Genomic DNA, 23,151 nt, shown 5'->3' with positions numbered 1-23,151 from the left:
CAAATGATCAGGGAGGTTCTGGTCTGGTACTTACCTTTTGGGTAAATGAACCTTCCGTGATGGCCAATGCTTGAAATCCAATGGAATGAGCAGTGTGCACGTATGGACTGACACTCAAGGTTCGGCCAAGTAGTGGGAGTTGGGGTTCAGTCATTGTGCATTGTAAAGTGGAGAAAGGTGGTAGGAAATGGATTGCTCTTGCTTTTACTTGCATCTTGCACCCCCCAGCTCTGCCATCAAGCTGTGGTTCTAGCCTCACCAGTGCTCTGTGTCAGTCCTGTTACAGGGCTAAACATGGCCAACAGTTTGCTGGAAGTCAGGTGTTTAGAGGAGAGGAAACAAAAAAAAAAAAAACAAAACAAAACAAAACAAAAAAAAACAGTTCAGCTCTAGAAGCTGATAGGGATATGCTGCTCTGGAACTTCTCCACTCTAGCATAGGAAAATGTGGGTGGAAACAAACAAAACCAGTTGCCTCTTATGTCAGTACATACCTAGAGCTGCTTCCCTGCCACACTCTGGGTTTGTTGTTCCTGCACAGCCAAGTGTGATCTGCGCAGGCATTTTGAATGCATTGATCCAGTGACTGAAAAGGCTGGCAAAGGTGAGTTTAAGTGATTGCACAGCTCATGGGGAGGGAAAAAAACAAACAAACAAACAAAAATTTGTTTTGAGATTGCTGAAAAAAACAAACTAAGGGGAAGTTCTGGTCCATGAAAAATTAGAATGTTCATTTATCCCTGGAGTATGTTATGCCCAGGTTGGTAGCTTTCATTTAATGCAGCGATATGAAAACCAGCCTAGAGGACAGGAATTAAATTGTAACACAGCTTCAGTATTGTTTTCTGCTCAACAGTTCAAAGTCCTTGCTAGATTATGAGAGAATTCAAAAGGAAGTGAAGAGATTGAATAATGTCTAACCTAGGGGAGCCACGTAGGACAACCATATCCTGTGTTCCACTGTCCTCTATAGGCTGTTGGAGGCCACTTATATCGAGACCAGTTTTGCAGCACACAAACAATTGCTTTAGGTTAATGCTAAACAGGAAGGGTGCTGTAGGAGTTTCCATGATGAGCTCCATCCACAAACACAGCATTCCCAAGTCCAGTCTAGATCTTCGCTCAGTAAACCCTGTCAAAATGTAGAGGATTTCTTGTCCTCAGCAGTTTCACTGGAGATCTGCTCCTGATGCACTGATTGCTAAATGTCATTTTCATTAAAAAGATTGCACACAATTCTTACCAGAATAAATACTTCAAAATAATAAACGTATCCCATGGGATTTATACCAGCCATGGTTTGCAATGGTACGTTACGAGAGCTAAAATGATAATATATATTTGATTTTCTATTGCAAATATGTTTGATGAGCTATCAAAGTGCAGTTTAGATTAATCCCTCTCAAGTAGATTAATATTTACTACTTATTTTCATGTTCTCTGCTCATAAAAAGTTGGTGACTGCCCCATTTCAGAGAGGAAAGGCAGTGATTATATGTAATTATGACTTGTTTCCTGTCTGACCTCCTTGTCTAATATATGAGATACAAGTATGTTGGTCGGTAATGGAGTTAACCTGGATTTGTTCTTGTAGACGTATCCTCAGATGCTGGCCCAGCACATTTCATTCCTGGTGTTGTACTTACTCGAAAGCCTGTGGGCTTTAATAACACTTTTATTTATAAATCCTAACAACTGCAGTTTCATGCTCAACAACATTTACAACATGAATATACATCACAGAAAGTTCTGGTCCAAAGAGGTTCATATAAAAGTGCGCATCAGTTCTCACAGCTTAGTATCTCTTTTCAAGTCAGACTGTTTGTGAGGTTATTCCAAGGCACAGGAGAGTCATAAAATTTTCTTCTTTCCTTTTTAAATAGATGAATTTATCTTCTATGTACAGAAGGTGGGGAAAAGTAATTTCACAAGAGACAAAGCTCTCTGTCGTCGTAGCTCTTCTTCCTGTGCATGCAATTACCTTCTGTTTCCAAACGAAATGCTTGGTGTGTATAACTGGAGTGACTCGTAGTGCTTTTCTGCAAGTGTCTATTCTGTGTGGGCCTCTGTAGAATGCACGCAGCACTGAATCTTATTGAAAGTGGGCTCGTGCCCCCTTTTAAAGTGACACACAGATGCGCTGGATGTTCTTTACCTTAAAACGTTTTCTTCTTTTTCTTTTGTGAAAAACAATGATGGTTAAGAGCAAGATAAGAGTAGAGAAAAGACAGCAGGCAAAGAATATTAATGGCTTCTTCTGAGAAATAAATAAACAGAAGCTGCACTCCTTTTCTTTGTTGGAAGGATCACAGACTGAATAGTCGGCAGGAAAGCCATTATTACTTATCAGCTTATTGTAAAATTTTATTGAAGGTTTTCCTTTTGAGTCAGAAGTGAAGAATCCAAATCTGGGCTTGGATTTTTCTTCAGTCAGTTTAAATGCATAGTAACCTCTAATCTTGACTTTATCAATGTAGTATGCTGGGAGGCAAAAAAAAAAAAAGAAAAATGAATGATTATCAATGTAAAAAGCATAACCATCAGAAAATATTTACTTAAACTAAGTGCTTCTAATAATGCTCAGCTCCAACTATCTCAACTATCTTTAGACTGTTCCAAAAAATGTAAACAATATATAATTAAAAAGAATTTGGGAATTTTCTGGACCTACTCTGTGAAAGGTGGATTTACAAAGATACTTAACCTGTATCTTTGAATTCCTGCATTTATTAATGGCACTTTGGAAGGTAAGTGCTTGCCAGCCTCCCTCCCACCCCGTGTTGTGCTGGGCAGAGGGACCATGCCTGAACGTACCTGCAGTGACCCACAGGGAGCAGCTGCTCATCTGGGTCCTGAGAGGAGCATTCACAAAGTTCCTGCCTTACTTCAGACTCAGCTGCCCAGCCCCTCAGTGTACATGGCTGTTACTCTGCTGCACGCAAGCACTGAGTGAAAATACTTTAATCAAATCAGAAGTAGCAGTCCTTGGTGAGTAAAGGTCTCTGCAATTCATATGTAAGCAGAGAGCATGACTGGGGATGTGAACCAGACTCAGCAAGAGCATTGTAAATTGGGGGGCCTTTCTATGAAGTATCTGAAGTATCGTGCTATCTGAAAACCAAAATGGGAATACTATGTCGAGTGCCCTTTAAATGACCTTTTCCTTTGGGTAACAGCAGAATAACTTATTGTCCTCTTGTTTGTAATGTGAAGTCAGCACGAAAAGTAAATCAGCAAATACTCATTAGTCCTGTAGTGACTGGGAAAGAGCTAAGTGCTGGAGGGGGAATGCTCTGGTTATTGTTAGTGTCCAGAAGTAATCTGAAGCCATGTTTAGCCGTGAGTAATTTGATTTTTTATATAGCGAGCTTCTAGGAAGCCAGAATAGACAGGCTGTGTTTGGGGACAGGCACCTCAGCAGAGCTTTTAGACACCCCATATCCTGATCAGGGTAGTCTCCAGTGACTGCCAGTCGGAAGCCGTGCAGTGATGTACTGAAAGTCTTATTTTGGGTGTATAGTTCAGTTACTGCCTCTCAGGTAACTTTTTGTGGCTGCCTTGGTCCCAGCCTAGCAGCTGAGCTCTGCTGTGTTTCAGCTCAGATCAGCTGTGCAGAGCTCGCTGCTCCTTTTTAATGTCTGGTTGGAGGAGAAGGGATGGGAGGAATGGGGCCTCCGTGGCATTGCTACAGTACAGTAAGCTATTGCTGAAGAACATTGCCTTGGACAAAGAAAGAGTCTTGGGTTTTGTTCTCTACCTCCACAACTGTTTATTAATTATTCTCTAAAGTGAATAACTTTCTGTAGGTGCAGAGCAAAGAGCAAGTAGTGGAACAGGAACTGGGACTCTCCCTTCAACAGGAGCTCCTTAAAATCTGATGACCTGCCACCTTTCCTGTGTGTCCCTCCAGGTCTCCTTGGGCCTGCTTCTGTTGCACTGTCCCATGACTCTATGTGAGCAAGCAAGCAAGGAGGCTCCTGCCTTTCTCTGTAAAGCAGAAATTAGAGTTGTCTCTTGGTATTTGTTGGTCTGAAATGCCATCTTCTGTGAAGTTTTGAGACTAGCTGCTCTGTTGATGCAGGCCCCTTACCTCATCCCAACTAGAGCTGCTTGCACTGCCTGGAGGAAGGCTTGGGTCTATGCCATGGAAACAGTTCTGAGGAGATTGAATCATATACTCACCTTTTAAAACCTCTTGTACATATTTTCCTAAGTAATAATTCCGAAGCTCATCGTTGTCTAAGGACTGGTCGTCTATCCCATTGGCCGTGATGTAAATATCTATGTCGCCGTAGGTTCTTTTAATCCACTTCAGAACCTTGCGCACGCCCCAGGGCACCACTGCCAGGCGGGAGGGGGAGCTCAGGCAGGTGATGTCCTGCAGAAACTGGATGTCACGGTCAAACTCGTACTGGCTCCCGTTCTGAGGCTCGTGAATCACAAATCGTGTGGTGAAATGATTCAGGGCGTAGAAGTCAGCCGCGCCTTTAACGAGCTTCTTTTCCTCGCTCGTGAAAGACGGCAGAGAAGAGTGCGAGAGGCCCTTTCTGTTTTTAAGGCGAATGTATTCCCTCATTGTAGCCGGATAGTCCCCGGTCTTAAATATGGGGTCGGCAAACCAGCCGATTTCAAACTGAAGGAATCTGTTGGCAGCCTTGGCGTGGGATTCGAAGTAGGGGTTGGCAGGCTCGGCCCAGTCCGAGTGCAGGGACAGGGACACTTTGCCGTACTGGAGGGACCGGTACTGCTCATCGTATATCCTCCAGGCCATGGCGTGGGCTATTAATAAGTTGTGTGCTGCTCGGTACGTGTCACTGCTGCTCCTGTTGTAGACATCGCTGAGTCGGTTGGGCTCGTTTATTGTAATCCAAAGCTTCACCAGATCACCCAGCTCCCGAAAACACAAAGCTGCGTAGTCTTGGAAAGCACGGGCCGTAGAGTGGTTCAGCCACCCTCCCGTCTGCAGCAAAGGCGCCGGCAGGCCCAGGTAGGCGTGCGTTGGGTGGTACAGGGTGACCATGGACTGGACGTTGAGTTTTAGCACCTCGCTGATCACACACCTGTAATACCTCAGCACTTGCCTGTTGACCACCGACAGATCTCCCTTGGGTAGGATCAGTGACCAGTCGAGTGCAAATCTGTAGTGGGTGACCTTCATTTTTTCCAGGAGGTCGAGTTGCTTTTTAATACTGACAAAATCTGTACACTGTGCGGGCCGGGTTTTTAGCTTCACCCCTTCCACTTTGTGCAGGAGCCCGTCTCCCGTGACGTTCCACAGGTAGAGGTTTGAATCGCAGAATTGGGGTGAGGAAGCGACAGATTCCGCCTGTAGAATCAAAAATAGTGTGTTAAAGTGGGGTCACGCTGCCCCTGCCACCAGCCTACACTGCATACGTTTTCACACAGATAAATCTTTCTCATGAGGTTCACTCTGTGGTCATGCAAAGAGGGGTTCTCATGGTAGTGACAGGCCCACGAGGTGGTTAAGAAGAAGCAATAGAGGATGCAAAAGGTGGACGTGGACTGTTTAGGCACTGCTGCTGAGATCAGTCTTGTGAAACCATGGTGCAGCGGTCCCTGTTCTTACTGGTAGTCCTTCTGCGTGTGCAAATATCTGACACAATCTGTAGTGTTTAGTATGAGTTATATCCTTGCTATCTTCTACTAGTTAACAGCACTCTGTGTCACACAAGATATTTTTTTTACTATTCCAAATTTTAAACATTTTTGTAGGATTTATAATCATACAGTGAAATTTAAAATACTTAGATTAAATCTGTCTTTTTTTTTTTTAAGGAATGGACTTTGCTGTGCTGTGTGTTTACATGGAATGATTAACAAAATACATAGAAGCTTTTTTTTTTTTTTTTTCTATAGTTGTCAATGAATATGTTAGATTACGAAGTTTTGTTGGTATTTTTTGAAGCTGATATTTTTCATTGGACTACCTTTCTGTACACGATGACGAAGAGCATCTCAACACTGACAATAGGTATTGGTCATATTATCTACCAAATTTGAAGCAGAATTAGGTACTCTAGGAAAAAAGTTTGGAAAAAAGATGGTATGATCTGTTTTTAGATGGGAGCAAAAACGATAAAGGCTACTTGTGCTGATGTGGGATATCTTCACCCGTGGCCTAGTCTTTTTAAAGAATAGCTTATTGCCCACTTGTGTAAATGGCCATGCTCAACCCAGGAATCTGTTCCTGTCTTGTTCATAGCTTTAGATGAGATCTCTAGAGTGAAGGTAACTCTCCTTACACCAGGGTGGCCACCTTCTCCCTGATCTGTGCCACCCTCTCTCTTGTGCTGCTGTGGGCAACACATCAAAAATTCTGGAGCAATTTCTTGGCCTAAAATTCCCTGATCAGATCCGCAGCTGGGAGCAGGTGAGCGGAGCAAAGGAGCGGGGTCTGCTGCCAAGGACACGTGCCCAGCACCCTGTGGCTAGCTCACTCTAAAGGTCTGCTTGTAGTGTGCACTGAGATTCCTGAACAAAAGGTGCCATACCCAGTATTTTATTCACAAAGTAAAACTGAATTGCCCTGACAGCACCAATCTTTTCAGTATTTTTATGCTTACCTTAAGAACAGATTCAGTGATACCCCAGGAAAAGTCACAGGAAAACTGAGCTTGCAAACTTGGGGTAGACTCTTTTGGGAAGAAGCCATTTTCTTGTATGATTTGTTTATAATACCGTGCAGATGACTTGGGAATCCTTTCCTTTTTTTCACTTTTGAAATCTACATAAAATAATCCACGCCGAATGTTGTAAGCATGTTGCCATTCAAAGCCGTCAAGGAGTGACCAGGCTGTGTAGCCAAACACATCTATGTTGTCGTATTTAATAGCTGCGTAAGAGAAATTAACATTCATGAGCCGTATATTTAGGACTCTAAAATATACGAGGGATGATTTATGAGAAAGGTCTATTCGCTTGGAAAATCTTGAGGGTTTTCTCAGTGCTAAGAGGGTCATTGGCCCATTGTAAGTCATTGCAAAACTGTGATAGAAATTGTATAGCCTAGTCCTTACTCAGTAAAAATACAAAACCAAAATCAACCAACCAACCAAAAACCACTGGTTCTTTAAGAAATTAAATTAGTGTTGAATGCTTTTTTTTTTTTTTAAGCTGCATTTGGTGTTTTTTCCATAACAAATCTATGCCAATAAAATTAGATAATTCTTACTAAAAAGTAAGGCTAAAAATCACTTGGTTTAGATTGCTTCTTTGTACTTGTCATGAGGCTAAAGCTTTCTTTTATTGTCCATCTTTACTTAAAGTAACCCTGCAAGTTCTAACATTCATGAATGTCTCTTCAGCTTCTAACTGAAAAATTAAATGTGTTGGTAAGGACATACAGTGACTTCAGAAAAAACTGGATTGATCAACCCAGAGATGGAAGTGCTTGGTTTATTCACATGAAATGCATGTTTTTTCTTATTGTCTCTACACTTCGTAAAATATTATGCTTTTATGTCTAGCATGTGAGGAAGATAACAAAATTACTGCTTTCTCTGATGTGGGAACTGATCACTAGGAAGGACAGTAAAACTTCCAAACCAGCTTCTTGCTGGACACCAAGTAATAAGAACATTCATCATGCACTTACACCACATGCCAACTGACAACCTGGAAGAAAAAAGTCCAAATTCCTCGATCAGTCCTGTTAATGGCTAATTGCCACCTTTTAGCTAGCAACTAATGCAGGATAACTCCTCACGCTAACCCATAAGGGCTGGAATATCAAGGGCAAAGCAGTGAGCAAGCAGGGTTACTGTGGATGTTGACACAGACAAATGGACTGCCATATTCTACCTGTCCGGCAAGTAATAAAGATGAAGTATTCCGATGTAAAGCCCTTTTACTCACCCAACAGTATCTTGCCTTGTTTTCTCAGGACAGCATAAGCAACAGATCAGGATGGAGCATTGGCAAGAAGATGAGGGAATTTAATGGAGTAATGCACGTATTTTCATGAGAAGCAACTTCTAAATATTAGGGTAACCATGGGACAAGACATAAAAATCTCTGAGAATATCAAATGCAAAAGCTGGAGGTGGAGAGTGATGTAGCGGATAGAGAAATAGGACAGAATGTCCTTGAAAGCAAAGATGAGTACTTCATGTCTGCAATTGGAAAGGTTGAATCACTGGAAGTAGGCACACAGGGACAGCCTAAGTGACATTTTTGAAAAATTATTTCTTGTAGAAGCACTCTGAATAGATGGGGGCTAAATTAAATTCTCTGAGCAAAAGACACTGCAGTAATTGTGATGATGCATGCCTAGATAAGAGTTTTTGGCTGTTTAAATGGCTAGGGAAAAAACAACAACAACAACAAAAAACACACAACATCACACACTATTTTATGTATATTTTGTGGTAAAAATAATTAATATTTAGATGGATGATAGGTAGTGATCCTATGGATCAGAGCAAGAGTATGTTTACAGGGTTTGCAGTGGCAGCAAAAGAAGATGGCAGAATGTGGTGAAGAAATGAAGGAGGGCTACTTGCCTGGCTGAGCTTTACTAATACCTAACCATCTTCATAGTGACACCAGGGAGATAAAGACCAAGTTTTGCATTTAGACAAAAAAGAGATAGCACCAAACTGGTGTCTGTTGCCTATGCAGAGAATACAGTGTAGAAGGAGAAGACAAGAGAAGTCTGGATCTTCACTGAAAGCTGGAGCCGGAAGGAGAAAAGTCCTCCTAAAAACTAAAGGTATGGCCAAGGGTCAGGAACAAGAGGCTGAAGGTAGAAGAGGTCAGGGGTGAAGTAAGCTCCCTGTGTCACCAGAGGTAACTTCCATGGAAGCAAATCTTGAGGCATTTATGTGTCTACTATAGTTGGAGTCTTGGGGTCCTTCTGTAGAAGTGTTGGTTTCAATATTGACAGGTTTATGGGTGCCACTAAAAAGCTATAGTTTCAATTAGAATCACAGAATCTCCTGAGTTGGAAAGGACCCACAAGGATCATTGAGTCCAGCTCCTGCCTCCACACAGGACCACCCAAAAAATAGCCAGGAGCTCATTACAATCTGGCCTATATAAATGACATTTTGAGGTTAAAAAGATCTCGTTTTTTTTTTTTTTTTTCCTGAACTAAATATTTCAGAAGTTTGGATCCAAAGATGTTTTTTACAGACAGGTCTGCTCTAGAAGATGGAAAAAGAGCATGCAGTGGATTTTCTTACACAAGTGTCCAGAAATCTACCTGCTACACAAAATCCATTCAAATCCAGGCCTGCACCTAGGATTCCCTGCTGTATCAATGCAGTATTTAAAATATTGTAAACTTAGTACTGGTATGTAACTTCCTCAAAATCTGGTAAAGTCAGGCCATACCATGTATGTGTGAAGTTTACAGTTGTGTGAATTTTACAGTTTGGACCAGCTTTACCTGGACAATCTTCATTAGAAGCTTAATTATGGTTTTGTTTTTTTTGGGGGGTGATACAGATTTTCCTGACTTCATGCTTTCTCACGTTTTCCCTTTTCTGATAAGAAAGATTTTTTCATGAAGGATCTGAGCCAACCCATGACAACAACATGGCATGTGGTGTAAGATGCAGAAGGCATCGCCCTGCTCTAAGGCTCAGCAGGTGTCACTCCCCCAGCACCGAAGCTGAAAAATTGGATGGGGAAAAATAATACTGGCTTTGCAGAGGCTTCAGTAATTAACAGTGTATAATATAAACATATATATGTGTATAATAGTTTCATATAATATTAAATCTTTCGCCTTCAGACAGCACACCCTGCACTCTGGCTTTATGAAGGAAAAATACCGAGATTAAAACTGTGTATTTAAAACACATTATCTCTGTTTGCCATTCCGTAATCCTGAGGAATGATTGCTGTTTTCCTGCTGATTTACTCTGTGTGTTTGGCACTGGAGTAGAACCTCAGCATAGCGATGAAGGCCTGTTGTCACTGGCTCATTTTCCTGCTGTCAAGGTATGTACCCACATGAAGATTTTACAGTTGGGCTGCCATCAGTGAAAAGTGATATGCAATGTATTTGTTTACATTCATTTCTGACTCAGTTTTGTACCCAGATGTTGGACTTTAGCTTCCTGGGACAGAGACTACATTTTTTTTTCTGTTTGTACAACACCTAGCACCAGTGGATCCTGATCCATGACTTGTACTCGTGCGGTAGAAAAAAATTAATAATTAACTTAGTCACCATTATGTCTTCTAAAAAAAGATTAAATCATTAAAAAGCTTAGAAATGATATTTTAAAACTCTCCAAAAATACAACAACTAACTTGCGCACAAACCTTGTAAAACCTTATTTATGAAGTTTTTCATCATGTAGATGGCTGTGGTGTCATCGGTTTTCACATGGCTGTCTGTGAACCAGCCATTCTCCGCAATCAAGATCCGAGGACTGTCGTATTCCAGTTTAATCCAGTTCAGTACTTCCCTCAAATTGAGTGACAAGTTTTGTCCCATTTTTGGTAGAGTGTTTGGAGGTTTGAAGTTATTAGGACCAAAGGAAAATGCAAAGAAGTCAGCCGTTCCTTTTATGTACTTTTTTTCATCCTCAGTAAAGCGTGGCAAAAAGGATAATTCATTTTTCAGTTCTTCTGGATAATCACCATCCCCATGGATGGGTTTAGCAAACCATCCAAGTACTCTCTCCACAGACTGCTGGCATTTAGAGATGTCCAAAGCATCTTCCGATCTGTTGGGTTCGATCCAGTGGGATCCCAAGACTATGGACATCAGCCCCTTCTGATATGGTTCAAAGTGTTGTTTGTAGTTATGCCAAACTTTTGCATGAGCCTGGTAAGAGAAAAATAACATGAAATTGTTACTCTTTAATAAATCCCTGCCTGTGCAGGCAGCTAGATCTGATTTGCTGCAAATTCTATGGCAATATCGATGACTGGTTAAGGTACAATAACCACACTGCACAGCTGCAATGGGCAACAGATGTTATAATGCAAGGTCCTCAGGTGATGGTAATGCTCAGCATCTCCTGCGTGCTGTTCCTGTGATACATCATATTTGTGGCTTTTTGTCTTTTAACACAGGTCTAGAGGTTACAAGATGTCCCAGCAGGTATGTGGAACAGCTCTTCCAGACATTTTGGGGCTAAACTGCTGTTGACAGTGGGATTTGAACTGAGAGAGCAGAGTCCCAGCTAGTTCTTTCTCTGTAAAACAATGATTGCTGACACGGTTAAAATTTTAAACTGTTTTTCCAATTTTTACATAAATGATAAACCTCAAATTATGTTTCCTTGGTCAACATTGGCTCTGTGCTATTGAGTGGTCTGTACTATGGGAGCAATCTGCATTTACTCCGATGAAACCATGTCCACCCCATACTGTTGTTCTTGCCATTTACTTCCATTTGTTTAAATTTGGACTAATCATTTGCAAAGTTTGAAACAAGAAGTCAAGTTTTACAGTTCCGTGTGAGATTTTTGATCCAGGTTTTTAGTTCATTTCTTCTTTGAAGATGTTATAATTTTCCTGACAGTACATGAAGTAGAGAAAAATATTCATTTTAGGTATTCATTCTGAGAGCAGTACCCCTGTGGTTTGAAAAAAAAATCCGTAAGCTGCATCTCCTAAATTTTATTGATTATGACATGTTTCAGTACTCATGACAGGCCAAATACAGACTTCTCTAGGATAGACAGAAGTTTTGCTAAGAGTGTTAGTGGCAATGAAAGCATGCCTTGTATCACATCTTAATTCAGTTTTTCTGATCATCATCATGTTTTATAAGGCTTAACATTGTCACACACCAGAATTACCTTCAAATGTCACATTGTTAATTGCTTAAATTAGAGATCACAGCAGTCGAGATTTCCAGGGCCTGTGTATTAAAAGGAATACATGGGAGATTTAGGAACCACTGAGTCCTGTAGGGAAACAGGATTGTTAGGGTGTCAGAGAAGGATGGCTCTGGATCAGGGTGAAGGAGGAGGATGTGACAGAGGAGAGGAGCTGACCTCTCTCCAGCTGATGAGTTGTTAAATAACTCAAGGTTTACATTGCTCTTGAAGTGTGGCTCCATATGCTAAGCTGGAAAGAAAATAACTGTTTGCACCCAGAAAAAAACATCGAGAAGCATTGTGAAACACTTAGAGTGCTGAGTTAGAGTGTCATCATTACCAAACCAAACAGCCTTGCTTACATTTGACAATAATTTCAGTTAATTTATCTAGAAATGCACAGCCTTGACAGCTTAAAAAAGCCCCAAATCAACAAATGGACTGGTGTCAGGTAGATATTTAGCTAAACTCAGGACTACTGCAGAATTACTGTTTGTGAAATTTTGTGTATCAGTTGTTTATGGTTTCTAAGGTCATGCTCGTAACATTCGTTCAAGGTCTGTCTTTGAAAGTACTGATAAAGCAACATTAACCTTTGAGATTCAGGCTAAAGAGAAATCAGCAAAGTTGTACTCAGGAGGCAAACTCCAAGATACAGTTTTGATATTATAAAAGGGATTTCTTACCGGTCTTGTCAGAAAATGTATGTGGCCAATGCCATCCCCTCCCTGTCCTCTCCTGAAGGGTCCTTCCAGCCCCAGCTGGCTGTTGAGGCCAGGCTTGTTTTGGTGTTAACCTGCACAGTCATCTGTCCCAAGTGATTTCTCACATGGTTAATATATATTTTTTTCCCAGACACAGCCTACTACCACCACTGTTTAACGAAAGGTGTATATTTGCATAGGCTTAACAAGAAAATTCCTGCTGAAATCAACTGTGTTATTCACAGGGCCAAGCAGCATGACAGTGGCATCAGGTAAATCTTAGCAATTCCATGTTTCTAAATGAGGTGGAGAAAGAAGTCTTTGCCAAAAAGCAACTCATTAGCATGCATGACCGATAAAACAACCAGGGAGAACTCATTATATTCATACACAATTTCAGGAGGTTGATTAGAAGAAAGTAAAGTTACTACTAAAACATTGCCTACACCTGTGAAAACAGCCACGGGTACAATTGTGCAGGAGCAGACGTCTAGTACAAATACAAATCTGTACATTTAGGGTAAGTCAAGGTAGGATTTTCACAGCACAAATTCATGTGTCATCTCCTAGTTCCAAGGGTTACATCTATTCAAAAGTAATTGTGGCTGGTCTATATTAAGGTTTTTACAGATGTAGCAGAGGCAATAGCATCTGCTTGTCAATATTTCTGGTTTAGTTAATTGTCTGTAAGGCAGCTTAGCACTCTCAGATGAAGGGTGTTCTCCAAACACACTATTATTGATGGAACCAACTTATTGTTAGCATTTGTTCTGTAAGACAAAGCATGAAATAAACATCATTTTAAAAGCTCTATCTTATATATATATATATTATAGCCATTATAATGGCTATTTTGAGAAAATCTTGACTAATCTTCTTTTTTTCACTTTTTTCTTTTCTTCCCCCCCTCCCCTTTCAGTTACAGTTTAATCCCTAATCTTTCACTTTCCTTGTTAGATCAAGGACAAATGTCAAGGCTAAGTACACAGTGAAAGCAGGATCGATATTGTGTATTTATTCTAGATACGTATGACATTAATTTCAGCATATTGTCCTGGTATTAGGATAGCAATTATTCCATAGACTTCAAAGTCACAGCGAGTGCTATGTCAGTTAGCATTAACCCTGTAAAAAGGCTAAATAGAATGAGTTGATTTAATAAAATAAAGACAACTGTGTTGTTCTCCCCCCTTCTTGAAATATTCTCATAGTGCTTCAAACTCTGATCCTGTAAATTATGTTGTATGTAGACAAAAAGCCTATTCTTGAAAGACTGACACTTTCAAGTTCATAAGGTTTATTAAAGTAAAGCAGTTTTCCCTGAATGCCTCAGCAATGAGCACACAAAACAAAGCCAGGTGTATACGGAGCTATTTCAGAGTGCTAGAGAGCAAGAGCATTTAGAATTAGAATTAAAAAATCCTAATAAAATGATTCTCCCTTTGTGTTGTTTGTTTTTTCAAACCATGAGGAGCTAGAATAGAAAGTTTGATGATGATGGCATAAAAATCAATTCAGAAGAAGAGCAGGTGTGTGGGGCTTATTTGGCTTATTTGGATAGTTTATTTCAGTTCAAGGCACTTTTGGTCTGTGGTAAAGATGACATGTGGTCAGTAGAGCTAACACCTTTTTTTTTTTTTTTTTTGGCAGACTGACTCTGAAGCCGAGTCCTTGTGAAGAAAAAAGAAGGTTCTTGACATGCGGGTGACTAAGCTTCTGAAAGAGTGGTTTGAAGGACTGAGGTTTTACTATCAAATTTGTTGTATGCTATCCGTCTTGCATTTGGCCTGCATCTTTCCTGATGATTTCCAAGAAGCGTAAGGAAGCTAGGCCGAAAATAACTAATTGTATAAAAAAGTGTGAATCAGTTCTGATTCAAAACTTGCAAAATACTGTCATCACTTATGATGGCCACTGTTTGAAAAATCTTCTGACAAAGACATTTACAAGCATAGACAATTCTGCTCTCCATCCTAGAGCTATGCTTGACGGAGACCAATTTCCCAGTAAGAAATATGGGCACTAGTCTAGCTCCATCTTTCTCGATCCTGAAGAGAGGAGGCCCCTTTGCAGAAAGGGAAGAAAACATCTGGGTAGACTAAGAGAGAAAAATGATTCCCCATTCATTCAGTAGATATTTGTTTTTAAAGAGAATGAATTATGCTGCTTCTTTGGAAAAAGCTCATCCAAACATCCCAAAGATGATGGTGTCCATGAAGAGATCCTGGCATAGAGACTGCTACCAAAGAGCAGGGAGTAACACAGCTGGGCTCAGAGATGAACCTGATCTGTAATAGATCTATATGGAGACATCATATTTGAAAGGCAATGTGTTGTCTTTTCCCAGTGTATGTCATGAAACCAAGCCCATGGGAAAAAAAAAATAAATAATGCAGGGAGATTTCTGTGTTCTGGTAGTTTTCTCCTGGGGTTTTCTGCAAGATGGAAGGGAATGGGGAGTGTGAATGGTCTTTAACAGAAAACAAACAAACAAACAAAAAAACAAGCCTGTATCTGCCTGTTACTTAGCAAAGGCATAAGAGCCTGGAGGGCAGCAAAAAAGAGGACGAAAAGGCAGCCTGGTCTGTAGTTTGTGATATTTACAAACCTCAGTCTAAGTAATATATAGAAAGAACATAACTAGATCCAGAGTTAATGGTGATGATAGATCAGGAAAATATCTGATTTAGCTCCAGTCACAATGATTCACCTGCTTTATACTTTCCTGCTTCTTGTCCAATTTAGTTACTATTAAATCAAAGAAATCCATGTAATTTTTCTGTGTGCAATTTTTTTCTTCCCTATCTCAGTATGACAGCTGCTTCAGAAACAAGCTCACAGTTTCTGTGTCTTCTTTGATGAGTCTTTCAAGTGTCACATGGCAAGTTACATCTTATTAATTGCTTTGCAATGTTGCTTTGGTAAAGTGCAGTCTGCTTTAATGAATAAGGGAGATAGAGATTGACTGTCACTCTCCATATGGTATAAGATTTCATGTGTTCCAGATATTAGTGATAATGATCATCCAACTGAATAGAGTTTTACCTACGTGAACACCTTAGCAATTCATAAGCTTCAAACTTCAGATTTCCTATTCATTTCCAGGTAAGTAGTACCAGGTCCTTTAAAATGATTAGCAGCCACTACGACCCTCTGTGTATATCATACATAGTAACATGCAAGGTGTATTTTAAATTGAAATGTTGAGCTCTTCCATATATTGTTTTCCCTGTGTGGAGTTCCTAAGCACTCTGCTTAGCAGCCTTTGCCTCTGTGTTCAGTAGCCCTCTTTATTTATGTAAAAGGCAAGACTGTCTCTTTAGTAGATGCCTCTGGGGTATTGCCTTAGAGGGATGCAAGCAAGAAAGAAGGAAGGCACACGTGTTAGCTGATGCATAATACTTTGTGCTAACAACAGTATGTGTGTCTTGAGTTTGATGAAGACACGTAAGCCCTTCTTTTGTTGAAAATCCTTAATAATATAATTATCTACCTAATGACCTACCAGAATTAATTCATGAAAGCAGACTGTTATTTTATTGGTTTAAAATTGTATGGACTTTTTCCTTTTGCCACCCAATTATTTGAGTTTTGAGCTGTTGGGTTTCTTTAATCTACTAAAATTGTCAGGTAAGAATTAAGAGAAAATTTCTTCAGCCTTCTTCTAGAGACAAAAACGCCAGCGACTTTCAAACTGTTCTTACAACAAAACAGTCCAAAGTCCAGAAAAGCTGCAGTTTTATGGTTTGTTATATTGTTTTTGTTTTTTTTTTTTTTTGTGATTCTCTGACACCTAGCTTCAGTTTATAATTGATATGCCATATAAAGGCACTCCCTTATGCAACTGGTAGTTAGTTCTCACAACACTGCAACAGTGCACTGGCAAATTAAACTAAAAGTAGGACTCACAAGAGAGACCCATCTATGGTTTATCTCAAGGTACTCCGTATATTTCTATAAAAAGGCTTTAGAATGATTATTCAGCAGTTCGCTAAGTAACAGAGTGATGACCAGAGTAGTTTCTCTTGAGCATTACTGATTTGGTTTTCCTGCTCAGCATATTTAATAGGTAGACCTGGTAATGTACCTAGGGTGGGATAAGAATATTGTCTTTCAACAGGCTGTCCAAAAAGGAAGCCTTCATATGGGCAAGAACTTGGTTCTTCCTAAAGCCACTGACATAAATGGGAATTTTTACAACAGAATTGACTCATGTCAACAGGTTCCTCAAAAGCTTCAATTCCAGCTCCAACTCCAAAACATCATGCTCCAGTTCCTCAAATGCATTATGACAAAGTTAAGATACTTTGTAATGAAGACCTAAAATCTTCAGGAATTTTACTGTGTCACAGATTAAAATTGCTCATACATTAGGCAATATTCATGGTTCTGTGAGAAAGATACCATATGAAAATAACTTCTGCCCAGTAACAACAACAGTAACTGTTAGTGGATTGTGAGTTGCTGAAAAGTCTCATTAAAGCTTTCATTTAAGTAATTTGTTTTATGCTTGGATGCACAGATTTTAAAGCTAGAGTGAACTACTAGATCAAGCCTGAGTTAATTAATAATTATACTAGGAAATTAATTTAGTAATTTGTATATCAGAACCCAGCTGTGCTTGACTTCCTGACACACCTATTTGATTCTTCAGCAGAGGTACTGCTCTCTGTGCTGTGTTCTGCTTACATGGATTTTAGAGTGGGAAAATTTAGAAATTGCTTAGTGGATAACCCAGTTTTGATTGCGCCACTCAGAAACTCAGGCAGGCAATACCACAAACTCGTGTTGTGTCTTTTACATGTATTGTATCATATATAGCACTTGAGAATGAGAAGTATGATTGGACATCAGTTCTCTTTGAGATGCTTCACAAATCTCTATAGTTAGATTATTTTTGTGCTATGACTGAAATCAGTAACTCTGGATACTCAATGACTTTTCTTTGTATAAAACTTTGTATAAAACTCAGAGTGAGTTTTCTGAAATAGGATTTTCTCCCAGTTGAGGCCTGGAAACTAATACATGAAATAGAAATTGCAGAATGTTTTAACTGCTCTGGTAGTTAATAGTTCCCAACACAAATACTTCTTTCTGTATGACAAATATATTCAGATGTATGTCTTAATTGTATTTATAATTCAGGGTATGTAGTACAAAAAGTCTCTTTGTGACAGCTAGGAATTATTTGAGCAGGGGGAATTATACTAGCTTCTCTATCAAACAGACAGGACCATGACTTGCTCTTTATAGTACTTTGAGCACTACAGATAAAAAAAGCTATATTTATATTGTTAATTATCTTAAACTGCTGTTATTGGAAATTGTTTTAAAGAACAGCATGAGAAAATAAGAATATATATTCTTATGCATACAGACAAGCTACTCTGTAGAATGAAATTCATAATCTATCAGAGATGCTGTAAACTCTGTAAAGCACCAGCATGAACATCTCCACATTTTTCCTTAAAGATATGACCCACTTCAGACTTCTCTTTTTGTCCTTTCCAAAGAAAGAATACCATGAACTTAGGACCCAGTACTGCAGCTGCTGAAGCTATTGATCATGGGATCAAGCCTTTCAGATGTCTAATTCTGTAGAAGATAGCCAATACATAAAATAGCACCAGCATAAAAATTAAAATGCTGAAAATGCTACAGAAATAATACAATTCTGAAACTCTTAAATACTGAAGGGGACATTTGTTTTCTTCTCAAGCCAAGAACTGATGACCTTGCTAATTCAGTGATAAACATTTTGCAGTATGATCCTACTAAGCCAGAACTAATCATATTTATATATACACATCTTCTACTGCTAGTAAAACTGATCCAATATGCAAATAGAACTAAATCTCTGTATAAACTAATAGAATAGTCATTTTAGTGTAGCTGAATGAAAAGAAAAAAGAGGGAAAACCATGGTCTTTAATAGACAGATGTTGTAGGCAAAAAGAAATTTAAATAGAGTAATAAACAAGCACCTGAAAACAAGTAATTACTGAGTCAGCTGTTGTGACTACAACAATGAAATCAATTTGAGGTTTTGAAAAAAAAACAAACAACTGCCTTAGCTAAGGATTATTTCTTGATGTTTTCACACTCGGATTATTTTTTTAACATTGATTACATGATTGATTCCTCCCATTATTTCCCATGCCAGTGCAAGATCAGTTTGTAAAACCTTACTATACTGTACCTTGATCAGATTGTGTCCTACAGTGTAGACGGTGGTTATTTTCCCTTTCTCTCCAGGAGCATGAATACCTGTGCCATACCCATGCCAAGCAACTAAGTAAGGATTATGGATGGTAATCCAATATTTAACACGATCCCCAAAGGTCTGGAAGCAAAAGGTGGCGTAGTCGTTGAATATATCAATTACTGATTCATTTTTCCATCCCCCATATTGTTCTTGCAGTGTCAAGGGCAGGTCCCAGTGATAGAGGGTAACCACGGGGTCAATATTTCTGTGGACTAGAGAGTCAATAAGGGTGTTATAGTACTGGAGTCCTTTTTCATTGGGAGCTGTTACCACGCCAGTGGGAAAAATCCTCGACCACGAAATCGAAAACTGGTAAAAGGTAACTCCCAAAAAATCCAGAGCTGCCAGATCTTTGTCCAGCAACGTGTAACTGTCACTGGAGACGTCCGTGCTGTCAGCATCTCTGAACTCCGTGTGGACGAAGCGGTCCCAGATGGAGGATCCTTTCCCGTCCTTCCTCCAGCTGCCTTCCACCTGGAACGCCCCTGTCCCTACACCCCAGAGAAACTCTTTGGGGAAAGTGTCATACAAAAACATCTGTGTTTCACTCACGGGACTGGAGTTAGGGTCCTTTTTCCACACAGATCTTCCCTCTCCGGCAAGCCCAGCGACTATCCTCATGAAAACTAATGTCCAAAAAGCAACAAATCTCTTCAGCCGTCGGCCACACATTATGCTGTTTTATAACGCCAGTGTTAAAAGTCAGATTTCCTTTGCTGCCGCTGAAAAAAATCCATTCATTCCCTGGAGTCCCTGCTGTGCAGACTGTCTTCATTTGCCACTAACTGCTGGAGTGTCTTATCAAAGCTTCACTAAAAGCTTGCGATCGTAAAAGCCCTGTCAATGATTAGCCTGAACTGTGAGACCTGGAGTGGGTCAGAGAACAGCGTAATTTTTAGGGAGGTGGCCTCTGTATGATCACCGAGACACCTAGGCTGTGTTCTTTCTGCAGGAAAACATGTTACCTGAGCAATACGGAAAACTCGGTCACTCGGTGGGAGCATATAGGTGACAGAGGGTGCTCAGAAGCTATCCCATTCTTTGTTCCTCGTGCAGCTGTTTCAGGGAGAAGAAATAGAATTCAGACTACAGTCTCCATTTAAAAGGCAATTTATCAATTTTTAATGAATCACATGTTAAATAAAAAGAGTATGCCAGAAAGGTTTGGAGTCTTTTCCCAGAGTTTAATTTTACCTATGTGAAATTTAACATACAACATTAGGATACAGCTTATTACTAGAACCAAGACAGACTCAATAAAAAAATTGTCTCTGGACCATATTAATTTCTCTTTGAAGTTTTTGAAGTTTTTTATTTGGGTACAAAGCTCCACATATTTACCAGTATCTTGTGAATATTTTCTCACATCATTTGCTCAGAGAAAAGACCGAGCCTGTCCCTTTTCTGGGGAGACCCCTGAGTGCTATTAGATTTTGTCTCTCCCCACAGCCTGGTGACTTGACTGAGTTTACAACACTTACACATATGCACATCCCACTGATTATGTATAAACACAAAGCAGGTCAATATTTCTTCCAAATACATGCAACCTTATAACAGTCCTCTGTGCAGCTCTATGCACAGCAACAGTACAAAATTAACAAGGTCTGTTCTAGTCCTTAAGCAATTTTCCTTAATTTATTTAAATAAAAATAATTAGCAAAGATAATTAGGCTTGAGAGATGCTATTTTGGTATTGATTAATTTAACAATCTCGGTCTATGCAGCTGGGTTATCAGTACAGTGAGTATCTTACAGAGCAGCTAGACAGGATTTTATAATCTCATCTTTTAACATATTTCAAATTACAACAAAACTACATGTGTCAAGACATGGTAAATTTACTAAATACAGTAAGGCTGATGCCTGCTATTTTTGCTTTTCTTCAGGTACAGTAATATAAAATGTATTCACACAGATCACAGCTGCTCAAGAGCAATATGAGGCATCTTTACATGCAAGACAGTTACACGCTGAAACCTGAGCATGGGAACAACTTACCATGTAAGTACAGCACCGCGTTGGGATGAATTAGTCCTGCTGACATGTAGGAGATGAAAGTCCAGATGGACTGCTGGGCTACTGCTGCTTTATTGTTCCTGCTGCCTCTGCGAGCATGTTTGCAAGCAGCCTGGGTGTCTTTGGCCAGCATTGCATAATGCCATTCAGACATACCTTGAGTTTAACAATTAAGCTGATCAAGACAATGGAAGATGGTTGACATTTTATATTTGTTTTAAGATAAACAACAGAACATTTACCTTGATACATGTTTGTAAACATTTCTCTGCAGTGCCTGTACAATAAACAGTTTCATCATAATTGTTGAAGAAAGCTCCCACCGACACCTTCTGCACTGCGGATCTCTACTGGCTGGGCTCTACTGTACTGTATGCTGTGAAACAGAACTGCAACACAAGTCTTTGTAGATGCTGCTATATCGCTAAGGTAGTTTGTTACCACGATTACTGCATGTTTGAGTTCACAACGCCCATAGCAGCTCTGTAACACTGTGGCTTTGTTTTGATGAGGTAAAACCAACAAGCTTCTCCCCAGCAACTAGAGCAGAGCTAGGGCGACCTGCATCTTATTGCAGACAACGGGGTGCATACACATGAGATGTGAAAGGTGCTGCAGAGACTTATGCTCCCAGATGCTTAATCTGGACAAAGCTACAAACTGGATTTCTTTCCTTATTATTGATATGAGTTGGAGCATGCCCTAATCAAGGTTTGGAAATGTCTTCCACTACAAGACTCCAAATCTAGCTTCTTACTGCTTTGTCACTTCAACTGTTCAGTCTATAATGTAACTTCATAAAGTTAAAGAGGAAGCAATTAAACCGATGAGAATCATGTAGTGACTTGAATTTGGAAGGGGTTATGATTAGCTAGCTGAGCAGAGATGGGGAAAGGAAATATGTGACTGTTAATTTGGAAAACAATTAACACAGGCTAGTGAGATGTGATCAGGGACTGTTGAGAGGCGAGGGTGCGGAGGGAGGGGAAGAGAAGAGGCAGGAATTAATTATTCCACTAGCTCAAGTGGCAGAGTCAGAGCAGGCTCCAGCCCTGATGCTGTTTGTGGATGTCAGTAAGATGCTGCACAGTGGGACTTCCTGCCCCCAGCCGTGCATTTAATGGCCCTGGTTTCAGAATGAATCACGGCTGGGACAGGCTGTGGTCTCCAGGGCACCTGCCATTGCTGTTACAGTAGTCGGGAGGCCTAATTATTACACAGTTCACTTCCCATCTATCAAATTCCCTTTTCTATCCTTGCCTCTGCCAAGATTAAGTGATTCAAATTATGAAACCAGCTTTTCACTTGACCACAGATTGTTTCAGGGGTTCAGTTTGAAAACCTGGGGTTTCATCTGCAGAAATGCTGAACACGTTACTTGCAAAGTTTGAATGTACACCATGTCAGCATGAGTTTCTGAGCTGACACTCATTCTGTCTAGATATTCAAATGAAGATAGAGGAAAGACTTAAAGACAAAGTTCACTTAGAAAAAGTGTGATGTTTACGTTAGCATCGGCTGCTCAGATCTGCTAATGTTAAGTGCTCCAGAAGCATGACTTATGTAACTGTCCTTCATGCTGCAGTGCAAGCCTAAAACTTATCTTTGCCTTATACAGCAGAAACTGTTTGAGGTGGGATCAACTCTTCTCTGAAGACACATAATCGTGATGGCTACTATAGAAAGCCTAATGTCAATAGAAACTAGAGCGCAGATTTACAAGGAATTTTTGGTCTGCAACAAAATGCAAATTCCTGTTTCTAAAATATAGATATATATATTTTTAACTAGGGACTCTAGTAAGCAGACTATTACCTACAGGATTCATCCAAAATACAGACTACCATCTAGTAAATGAATACTTTAATGTTTATTAATGCCATGAAAAAATGTAGAATTCAACCTGAAATTTTAATTTCAGGAAACATATTCTTGCTGTGTTTTCCCACAGAATTATGGTACTGTACTTCTTTAGGGCAATTCCTAACCTCTGAGGTTCTTTGGACATGTGTGAAGCTCAGAACATCTCCATTGCGTGATACATCAAAAAGATTTCTTAAGTGATTGACATGAATTGTCCCCTAAAACAGTTCATAAACACTGCTTTATGGATTTCAGAAGTATATCAGTGTTATGTTACCATGTTATCTATTCTATACTTCAATTAAGTTTCATGTAATTAAAATCTGTAGAGCAGAAAATAAAACATTACCTCAAGATAGTTACAATGAAAGTTGATTTCAATTCCAAAATGGTATCAACATAATAAAACACAAAAATGTGAAAATAAAAAGAAACAGATGATTTTTCATTTGTCAGTGTAAGAAAATGTTTTCCTTATAAACTTGCAAAGGTCTTCC

General features: G+C 39.7%; 1 protein-coding gene and 1 long non-coding RNA gene across 2 annotated transcripts; one reads left to right on the top strand and one right to left on the bottom strand.

The window, feature by feature from the left end:
• Window positions 1-2,118: 2,118 nt before the first annotated feature.
• On the bottom strand, window positions 2,119-19,584 carry KLB (klotho beta). The gene is made up of 5 exons (XM_068680140.1): window positions 18,707-19,584; window positions 10,293-10,800; window positions 6,584-6,852; window positions 4,182-5,325; window positions 2,119-2,480 (listed from the first exon to the last, which is right to left on the bottom strand). Exons 1-5 carry the CDS (start codon window positions 19,442-19,444, stop codon window positions 2,119-2,121), a joined length of 3,021 nt encoding a protein of 1,006 aa, XP_068536241.1. The 5' UTR covers window positions 19,445-19,584.
• On the top strand, window positions 9,113-18,700 carry LOC137855716 (uncharacterized). The gene is made up of 3 exons (XR_011095906.1): window positions 9,113-9,965; window positions 12,659-12,779; window positions 14,158-18,700. It is a non-coding gene; the product is annotated as an uncharacterized lncRNA (long non-coding RNA).
• Window positions 19,585-23,151: the final 3,567 nt, after the last annotated feature.

This window comes from Anas acuta, chromosome 4 (genome assembly GCF_963932015.1).
Source record: "Anas acuta chromosome 4, bAnaAcu1.1, whole genome shotgun sequence".
Classification (NCBI taxonomy): Eukaryota; Metazoa; Chordata; class Aves; order Anseriformes; family Anatidae; genus Anas; species Anas acuta.
This window is presented reverse-complemented; position numbering and strand designations above follow the sequence as displayed.